General features: G+C 32.0%; 1 protein-coding gene across 1 annotated transcript in view; it reads left to right on the top strand.

Annotated features, from left to right (window-relative positions):
- Nucleotides 1-526: 526 nt before the first annotated feature.
- The window catches only part of aux (cyclin-G-associated kinase), a 33,732-nt gene continuing 23,151 nt past the window's right edge, over nucleotides 527-11,107 (top strand). The window contains exons 1-8 of the mRNA XM_072522494.1: nucleotides 527-732; nucleotides 785-846; nucleotides 901-1,075; nucleotides 1,139-1,404; nucleotides 1,696-1,918; nucleotides 4,863-5,113; nucleotides 7,135-7,331; nucleotides 10,579-10,918. Coding sequence (XP_072378595.1) covers nucleotides 600-732; nucleotides 785-846; nucleotides 901-1,075; nucleotides 1,139-1,404; nucleotides 1,696-1,918; nucleotides 4,863-5,113; nucleotides 7,135-7,331; nucleotides 10,579-10,918 — 1,647 coding nt within the window. The 5' untranslated portion in view covers nucleotides 527-599. The remainder of the gene's footprint in view (nucleotides 733-784; nucleotides 847-900; nucleotides 1,076-1,138; nucleotides 1,405-1,695; nucleotides 1,919-4,862; nucleotides 5,114-7,134; nucleotides 7,332-10,578; nucleotides 10,919-11,107) is intronic.

Genomic DNA, 11,107 nt, shown 5'->3' with positions numbered 1-11,107 from the left:
CAAAATACAAGTCCAGGAACGTCTTCTATTATTACTTGTCCATGTTTCTTTAAGACGGGTTTAAATTGAGTTTGTTCAGAAGACATACTGGGAAATGTCTATAGATTCATAATAATCTGTTTTATATCAATAACATGAAAATCATTAATATAACACATAGGCATATGCAACACCGACTATTTGTCTTGTTGACAGAGTTATGACATTACTGAAATATGACAGCTGTTACTTACGTGACAAAAGTTTCAAAAAGTTATAAGAGACTTGATCATTAAGCTGTACAGTAATAACTCAAGAAACTAAAGCACAACAATCTATTTGTGGTTAGAGTTACTTGTAGATAATGTTTAGGTATTTATAATATGAATCTATTTTTTTATATAATTTAACTTTATGTGTAAACTTATTAATTTAATTTTTTACATTTTTAAAATTTCACTACGCCCATGGTGACCTTCACAATTAATGCATTTATGCAGTAGTGGAGCTGTCAAACAGAAGACTGTCATTCCTCTCCTCACTGACATTGACATTGACGGTTAGTAGGAGGCAGGATAGTCTCAAATATATTTATCAGTAATATGAATTTGTGAACAAAAATGAGTGAATTATTTAAATCTGCCTTCGAGTATTTTAGCGGTCCTACGAACGGGCAGATTGAAAACAGTTTTGTGGGACAAACTATAGAAATATCCAATGTTCAACTAAAAATAAAAAAAGTTATTGCAGAAGGTATTTTTAATATTGATTTTTAAACATTTTAAATAAATTAGACACTTTTTAGGTGGATTTGCTGTGGTTTTTGTAGCACAAGATGTAACAACAGGAAAAGACTATGCTTTAAAGGTATTATCAAAGCTTTTTATAAATTACTTGTGGTATAATTATCCTTTGTTATAGAGACTGTTAGCAGCTGATGAAGAAAGCAAGAATAATATTATAAGGGAAATAAATATATTAAAGAAAGTATCTGGTCATCCAAATATAATTCAATATTTAACAGCTTCTTTTATTGATAAATCCCAAACGCAACATGGCCAATCAGAATTTTTATTGGTAACAGAACTATGCCCTGGTATGTTTAAGCTGTTGTGATATTTTAGACTTTAGGGAAAATATATCGGAATTTGGCTTTTAGGTGGATCTTTAGTTGAAATTTTGCAAGCACGTACTTCTGCTTTTGATGTAGATCTAATAACAAGAATTTTTTACCAAACATGCAGAGCTGTAGCCCATATGCACTCACAAAATCCTCCCATTATCCATAGAGATTTGAAAATTGAAAATCTTTTAATTAGTGCAGAAAGTAGTATAAAATTATGTGACTTTGGATCTGCTACAACTGAAGTGTATAGGCCTGACATATCGTGGACTGCCAATCAACATGCTGGTCTTGAAGAAAATGTATGTACTTGAATACCTCTAATTTAAGTGAATCACACTTAATACTTTTATTGTATTACAAAAATATAATATAGTGATGACTGAAAACTCTAAAAGTTTAAAATTGAAGATAAAAATATCAATTACTTTTTTATTTGCAATAAATATTTGTTTTTTAATAGTGTAAAATGTATTGAGTATCCCAGTTTAATATAAAATCAGTAGATATATGAATTAAACCAAGTTCTAAATTGACATTTCCAAAGGTAGTGTATATGTTTTTAATAAAAAATATTTAATTGCTTTATTTAGATGGCCAAATTCACAACACCAATGTATAGGGCTCCAGAAATGGTTGATACTTGGAACAATTACTTTGTTGGTACTCCTGTTGATACATGGGCACTGGGGTGTATCTTGTATACCTTGTGTTTTATGAGACATCCATTTGAAGACAGTGCAAAGTTAAGGATAATGAATGCAAATTACAGTATTCCTCCAGATCCTAGGTTCTCCTGCTTTCATGAAATAATTAGTAAGTATAAGAATGATTTGTTCAATTTTAGAGTTGATCAAAGGTTGCTATAATATGGTATATAACATTAATTATGTTGTTTTATATCTACAGTTATTGTTATATTTGCACTGACTGCTTAAATGTTGCAGTATTTTCTTTATAAATTATTTGATAATTTAGAACAAAATAGATAAATGCAGATTATAGTAAATTTCTGAGGCTATATTTATTAGTTAGTAGATGTAAGTTATTTATAACCAAAGAATGATACCTATTAATTCAACAGTTGTTTCTTTTGTTGTCTCATATTTCTAAAGATAAAGGGAAACCTTATACCAGTTAATTTGTTATGGAAAATAACTAGATAATTTTTGTTTGATAACAATGCTTACTCAGCTTACTTAATTTTTATTATATAACTTACTTAATTCAGGCTTTAAAATGTATACCTAATTATATTTCTATTGTTGCAGCTGACATTGCTTTAAAAAATATTATTTAGTGTTTATTATTTGAATTGTTTCCAGAAATTTCAGTATAAAAGAGAAATTGTGTAAAAAATACAATTATTAGTGAGTGAGTGAAAAAATATTAATGTTTAACAAGATAGAAGGCTTAGGAATGCCATCTGCTCTAGGCGATTTGTGCTTTGTCAGTTTTTTAATTGCCTTAATTACTTATTCCTCTGTTGGGATGTTATATGTCTCTCTTTCCTCTCCCATGTTTTCCAGCTGTATTTCTGCTTCTTGTGTATCTATCTTATTTCATATATTTAGTTTTTCTTTACACGTTAAAGAACACAAAAAATTAAAATGTAGGCCATAAAAAACCAAAATGCGAGCACACATGAGCCTTGCAGTGAGAACATAGTTTAAGTACCCTTTGAAGCAAAATTTTATCTAAAAAAAAGGCTCAGCAGCAGGTGCTTAAACCTATCTGAAATCCATGAACATAGGAACAGTGTATGAGGCTAAAAGAACATTTTATCTACAATACAAATAAATGTAGCACCCTATTTTAAGAAAAAATCCACAAAAAGTGTATTTTCCAAAATTTTAACACAGTTGTGATGACAGTTGTGATAATAAATAAAAGAGCATCATAAAATTGTAATTGGATTCGATAGTATACATGGAAAAATCAAAAATTGAAACAAAAAATATATTAATGAATAATTTTTGTATTTTTTTATTTAAAACTTCTCAAGTTGGAAGATAATATTATAATAGAAACAAAAACTAAGCAGTTGACATATAGTTATAATCTGATTTAAAATAGTGTGGTCAGATAAGATTATCAGATGTGATAAGGCTGTAAGATAAATTTTGTTGGTCTTTACAATGTTCTTCCATAAGACTATATACTTAAAATTCAGAAGGATCACAATTTCAAACATCTATTTTACAACCTGCTTTTAACTTAGATGAGCTTAGGCAAAAATAAATGCACACACAGTACTATCTATTGTACATAGAAAAAATGTATATATGGAGGAGGAAACCTCTGCATATGCAGTATCCAGATAAAGTCAGCCAAGACTATGTTGACAATACAGTGTCGAAAAATTAGTAGACATCAGGGAAGATATTTCCCAAAACAGACAGCTTTCTACTTGTCCTTTAGGATCAAGAATGTTTAACCAGAAATTACCTTAAATATATCATTAAAGCTTTTCAGGTGCAAAACGGTAAATATCAATATCACTATCAAGCCTATGAAACTAGGTTTGATTAGAGAATATCATACAGCTGGGTTTTAGTGAATATATTTCTAAGATCATGAAAAAATCAATACTGCTCCTAACGTCTAGATGCATAAGAACATTTTTGAGAATACCCTGGCATACCAGATCACCTAGTATGTAAAACATGAATAACATGGAATGAGTACCCTCGGAGCGCAATTATTGTGATACTGTAGGTATCTGGGATGAGTGAATTGTTCCCTTAGAGGGAGTGAGTTTTATATGGCTTAAATCTGTCATATTTCGAAGGTTACTTCCTAATTTTTGGGCCAATAAGCTATAAAAACAAATGTTTCTAATAAAAAATTGATTTACTGTTCTTTCATGAATATTTTTTAAGAAGATAAATACACCTTTGGCGATGACTATTGAATCAGACAGTCATAATTGATGGACGGGAAGAAAAGGAATTCATATGGAGCTAAATCAAGAATAAATAGCGGATTATACATTGTTTTTAAGACGTAAAAAATCACTGTGTTAACTAACCCATAAAAACTGACAGTGTCCATCTTTGGCGGTTTTTTTAATACCTTTGGCATGTAAAATTATTAAAAAATTTTGTAAAATTTAGAATTCGTAGGTGTATCTTGTTTTAATCATATCTTGGCAGTATGTCCGAGTTTTCTGAAGAAATAGGCGACCAAGTACTTTCCATTGTCTACTCACTCGTCACAATCTTTTAAGCCTCTTTTTAATACCAGATTTTAGTATTTTTTTTTAACATTTAAACTCATCAACATGAGTCTTTTTGTACAAATCTTTTTAACAACCACATTTTCATTTGATATTAAATCTACTCATGTGGAACTCATACCCAAACGTGCGTCAATGTCATGGTAGTAACATGACGATTTTGCAATATTACCTCACGCACAGCATCGATATTTATTAAAGCAACAGTCGATTTTGGTCTATCTTCACGAAATTCGTCCCGGAACAAGGCTATGACCACATTTGAATTCAAAAATTTAGCAAAAAAGCTGTGGCCAAGATTAATTTTTAGTCGATAATCTAGTTAATAAGCTCAAGATGGTTGTGTTAATGAACATTTTAAGTCAAGATGACTTTTGCAAGTCTCTGTGACAATGCTAATAGCATTTATATGACCAAAAAATTTTGGACGCAGAACTTATGTGTATTTACCTTTCAATGTATAAATTTATTAAATTAAAATAATTTAGAAAAATGCCCTTTAACTAACACTGTCATTATTAGGAGGATGTTTGCAAGCCAACCCACAACAAAGAATTACAGTATCAGATATTCTTGAAAGACTTGCTGTCATAGCGGAATCTAACGGGTACGATCTTAAGGCACCTCTTATCTTATCGACTCCACATCACAAAAGCTCAGAACCTCAATCACAGTCAACCTTTTACGATGGACCTTCTAATAATGCTACGAAGGTGCCACCCTCTAGACCTGCCCCTCCAGCTGTTGATGCCTCAAGACCGCCTCCACAACAGGTAATATTTAACATTTATTATTTGTTTGCATCGTATCTAACACTATCAGTTTTAATGACATCAAATCAGTAGAGATATATTATCGCAACGAATGCTCGCTAAAACATCATCAAACATATAGCACTTAACGCAACACTTCGCGCCTAAATACATTTGACCTAAAGGCACTTTATCTAAAACAGATCGCCTAAAGGACATTTGACCTAACATAATTTCTCCTGAAGTCATTTGAGCGAACGTCATTTAACCTATGGTAATTTGATGTCTTTTCTAGATTCACTAGATTATCTCAAAATTTTGCAATCAAATTTTAACAGTGTAATTTTGTAAAAATTCTCCAATGAACAGGATATTTTTAAATGGGAATAAAATAGACCTTGTTTTATTAGGACGTGCTTTTGAGAATGTCTTTAGTAGAGATGCCACTTTGGAACAGGATCTGTTCTTTTCGAAACAGGTTTTTATATGGAACAGGTTGGAACAGATATTGATCAATAAGTTTTCCTGTTCCAATATAACAGTTTTCATCACACAACAGACCAGGAGACCAGTGTATACTTGACTACTGTGAATTGCAGCTAGTAGTGGTAATGGTGACAACCCTGGCGCTGTCCACAACGTTTTCTATATTTCCAATGTCACTACTTACACACATAACAGATTTTTGTGGAATGTTCACAGTTGGATGCTTTCTTTCAATATGTTTTTTTAAGTTTGTTATTGATGATTTATACGACTTGTAACTTGTGATTTGTAACTGACACAGATTACACTTCGCAATCGTGTTGTCAACTATGGTAACAAAGTTCCAAACTGGCCTACTTTTATTGTGCCTTGATACACTTTCCATTTTCAATAAAGAATTCGAACTCATCATAAAAGAATATTTTACTTAAAAGAAAAATAGCACGTAGGTATTAAACCGGCAATAAAACTATCTAAAATTTAATTCTACTGCGACTCGCGACAAGACTTCAAACTTTCAAAACATACAACCACAAATACAATGGTCTATTGTTAACGCAACAAACTTTCTGGAACAAACCGAACCGGTACTGAAGCAACCCGTACGTAACACAGTGTCAGTGTTAGTGTTAGAACAGTTTGGAACTGAAGCGGTTTTTTTGAAACAGGTAATTTTTGGAACTGAAACAGGTTATAACAGTTGTTGAAAAACCCCTGTTCCAACCATCCCTAGTCTTTAGACATAGTATAAAGCAACTATTGTAGGTTTGGTTAGGTTAGGTTACATTATATTTTTTTGCCTTATTTTTTGTATTGTTACTTAAATATTTTTCTTTTTTAACTGAATTGTGACTGATTGTGAAAAGTAAGTTTTGGAAAGAAATCATTTTAGGTACCTCGGATTGGTATTACAGAGTAATGGGGAAATAGATGGAGATTCATGCAGTAGAATTAAGGGGATTGATGAGTGGAAGGAAGCAAGTGGTGTGTTGTTTGAGAAAAATTCCAATGAAGCTGAATGATATCTCTGTCATTCAATCCTATCTCTACATAATGATGGAGCTCAATAAGTTCGAGTTTAGATTGCTCAAGCTGCATTTTTAACCTGAACAACAAATGTTTTTCTAAATAGTTCAAAAAAAGGTTTTATTAAAAATAATGTAAACCAATCTCATAATCCTTGGTTCTAGAAACCATTGTTCTTGCTCGGTTCTAGGATCAGTTTCCATTCCCCACTATTATTTGGCTTGGTTTTCCAGTTTCGCGCTGCCAATATTTTTAGATTTTTCTACATTTGATCTTATATATCTTCAATTTTCTCAATATATAATTGGTGGAAATATATATATATATATATATATATATATATATACTTTTAAAAGTTGACGAAGAGATATTGTTAGCAAAGTGTCGTGTCGTCTTGTTATCAAACCTTCCGGGTTGGATGGGACCAAAAATAGGAAATTTATTTCTTCCTAGTTCGTACTGCAACTAGCTAATTGTAATCACTTCTAGCACTCAGCACTCTATTCTATTTTAAACAAAAAATATTTCAGGCTCCTCCCAGACCGACTCCACCACCACAAAGACACGCTCCACCTCAACAACAACAACAGCAGCAGCAACAGCAACAACAGCAAAGACCCATGGAAGCTAAACAATCCGGATTGTTCTCGTCCATTAAAGGAGGGGCTGGTAGCTTTTTGAAAAATCTCAAAGACACTAGTAGTAAAGTGATGGCGACAGTGCAACAGTAAGAACACTTTTTATTTTTTATATTGTGCTTCGTTGTAGCCTTAATTTTATTTATCGTGTAGATTATGTCATATAGAATAGTGTCAGAGGAAGAAATACATAAGAGCCTTCGTTAAAAAATGTGCAGTTCTTACCAAAATTTGTTCCATTTAGGAGGTAAGGTGAAGTTTTCGGTGCACTCCATAGATGGGACTACATGACGCATATTTTTGATGAAATTACTAAATCTAAATACCGTAACAACAAAAATTCTTTCTTTTTGATAATTATATCGCCAAAGTTTGTGAAATTGGAAGAAAAACGATAGTCCTTTCTTTGAAAAAATGTGCAGTTTTCACTCAAATTTGTTCTAAATACGAGATAAAGTGAAACATATTCAGCGCAGTCCATACATGGCACTGAATATCCCGCATTTTTGACGAAATTAATAAAACTTAATACAGCCACGTTAAAAATTCTTCGTTTTGAAGGTTTATCGCCAAACGTAGTCGTACTTCGATTGAAAATTACTTAAAGGGCGGTCAAAAAGGTCGACCAGCAAAGAAAATGTCAAGAAGAAAAATAGGATATGGTAATAGATCATACAGATTATATAGATCATAAGAAAATATATAAACACGTTATCCCCGACGAAGACAGCATGAAAAGACGCTTTATGTAGATGGCGCCTCTTTTGTTTAATACTAATCAAAAATATACGTATACGTATGCTTTATAGATTACCAGAAGGCATTTGACAGAGTAAAACATGACAAATTAATGACTCTAATGCAAGAAATTGGAATTGACAACAAAGATCTTAGAATTATCAGAAACATTTACTACAATCAAACGGCCAAAATCAAAATAGAAGACCAGTTAACTGATAAAATTGCAATAGAACGTGGAGTACGACAGGGCTGTATTTTGTCTCCATTGTTGTTCAACATTTATTCTGAATGGGTATTTAAGGAAGCTTTAGACGGTTGTGCGAAAGGAATACTAATAAACGGTGAATGGTTGAATAACATTAGATATGCAGAACACTATAGTTTTTGCCGATAATCTGAATGACTTACAGATATTAACAAATCGCATAACAGAAGTCAGCAACAGATACGGACTAGCTCTTAACATAAAGAAAACCAAATTTATGACAATTAGTAAAAAACCAATACTAAACGCTCAACTTACAATCAACCAACAGAATATCGAAAGAGTCGAGCAATATACCAATATGAGAACCATTTTCAACAGTCGAGACATATCATTAAAAACAAAATGCCGTCTATTGAACTGCTACATATTCACAGTTCTGCTCTACGGAATGGAAGCATGGACACTGACTGTTGCATCTATGAATCGGCTCGAAGCTTTCGAAATGTGGTGTTATAGGCGCATCTTACGTATATCCTGGGTTGACAGAGTTACTAATGTGGAGGTCCTGCGTAGAATGGGGAAAGAATGTGAAATTCTCATGACCGTCAAAACTAAAAAGTTGGAATATCTAGGACATGTAATGAGAAATCAAGAACGTTACGGCCTTCTCCAGCTGATTCTCCAAGAGAAAGTAAATGGTAAGAGAGGACCGGGAAGAAGACGCATTTCCTGGCTTCAAAATTTACGAAAGTGGTATAACACGACTACCACTGAACTGTTCCGCGCTGCAATAAATAAAGTAAAGATAGCCGTGATGATCGCCAACATCCGGAACGGATAGGCACTTTAAGAAGAAGAAGAATCAAAAACAAATTAGGAACTTTTAGCTATGTTTTTGCTATTTTAAAAAGAATCCGTTCTACTGGTTATGATAGGTTAAATTTAAATTCACAACTTTACATCCGAATCAAAACTACATAGTTTTGTCATAGCCATTTTTTTCGTGCAGTTTTTTGTAAACAAACATGTTAGGTTAGGTTAGTAATATAAATAACAAGAAAGTGTATGTGAACACATAATTAAGATGAAAATACCGAAGTCTAGTTATTAAAAAAACATACGGAAATAAGGAAAAAAGTGCCTGAATTAAAAATCAATTTTTTAATCGATTATTATTATGATACCTATACGAAAAGGAACAACCAAGCGATGTCGTTATTCGCTCCGTGCGTGATCATGGTAGGGGTACCTTGAAACGATGCCAGCGTGCGTAGCGGCGAAATATGACAAAATTGGAACTACCTTTTTACGCATAAATTTTATCAAAAATGTGTGCAAATAAATGTTGCGTATTTAATTGTGCTAATAATAGCAAAAATAGTAAGTGTTGTTTTTATAGGTTCCCAAAGATTACATATAAATTAGAGGAAATAAAAAGATGGATCCGTGCTATTAATATGAAAAAGTAAATATCACATAACTTCATTTTTATGCAGTTGAAATAGGAAAAATATAAATAATTTACCTTAAATATTTTATAAAGCTTCAAGCTAACTGCAGGGTGCCTGATGACTTTAGCTTTTATATCATAACTTTTACTATTACTCTTTTTAATTATATGCTCTTTCACGTGAAAAACTTGATTTGCCAGTACTAGATTTTTCCCTTTCTTTTCCGTTTGGGGTTGAAAAGATAAATTATGTTGAATTTATGGTAGCTTTTATATCATAACTTTTACTATTACTCTTTTTAATTATATGCTCTTTCACGTGAAAAACTTGATTTGCCAGTACTAGATTTTTCCCTTTCTTTTCCGTTTGGGGTTGAAAAGATAAATTATGTTGAATTTTGAGAAACCCAGTTTTTAATACTACATTTATTTTGTACATAAACTGAAAAAATATAATTAAAAAGTTAATTATTAATAATTGTCAATTTCGCATGTATTTAACAATGTCAAACATATGTCATAATGTTTAACCTGAAAATTGGTAGGTCCAAAACTGTGAGATGAAGGCGGTAGGTGTCGCGTCAGTCACGCATGGAGCGAATAGAGTATACACGCTCTAAATCATTTAAAGAAAATACATATTATTTTATAAATTTTCCAAAGCCTTTTTTTATTTATAAACAATTTTATTTCTTTCTTTAATTAAAATTTTATAATTTAATAGATATTTCTTTATTAATGTATAAACTAAACTGTACGAAAAACACGGCGGCTGATGAAAAGGCTTATGGAAGTCGATGGATCTGTAATTGATACCTAATTTTAATAAACACTCATTCTTCTATTTTTATCAAAATTTTCTTGAATATTTGAAATTTTGTAATATTTTGGCTGTTTAGATATATTGTATGTACTAAGAACAAATTGAATTTTTCAGAAGCATGGCGCGGACTGACTTGGACATCCACTACATAAGTTCTAGAATACTAGTGATGCCGTATCCTTCGGAAGGATTCGAATCTACGTACAAAACCAACCACATCGAGGACGTTCGACTGTTTTTGGACTCTAGACACCCGAACTTTAAATATTCCGTGTATAATTTAAGCCGCAAACCTTACCACTCAAAATTCGGACAAGCCAGAATCGTAGACTGTTCTTTCGCTTATCCGGAAACGTTTAGGGCTCCACTTTTGAATTCCATGTATCAATTGTGCGAGGATATTTATCAGTACTTAGCGGGAGATAGTAGAAATGTAGTTGTGATACATTGTACGGTAAGTGTATAAGTATTTTGATTATTTTATTAACCATTAAAAAAATAGGTAGATAGATAAGAGGGTTTTCGATAATTACATGGCACCTGACAAATAAAACGCATGTTCAATGGGTGTAATATTAATCTGAGCGTCTTTAGGTTGTCAGTGGATTTTTTACCGAAATTTATTCCTGTTAGTCTGGCTTGT

The sequence above is a fragment of the Diabrotica undecimpunctata genome, chromosome 2, assembly GCF_040954645.1.
Source record: "Diabrotica undecimpunctata isolate CICGRU chromosome 2, icDiaUnde3, whole genome shotgun sequence".
Lineage (NCBI taxonomy): Eukaryota > Metazoa > Arthropoda > Insecta > Coleoptera > Chrysomelidae > Diabrotica > Diabrotica undecimpunctata.
Note: the sequence above shows the minus strand (reverse complement) of the source record. Positions and strands in the feature narration are given on the sequence as shown.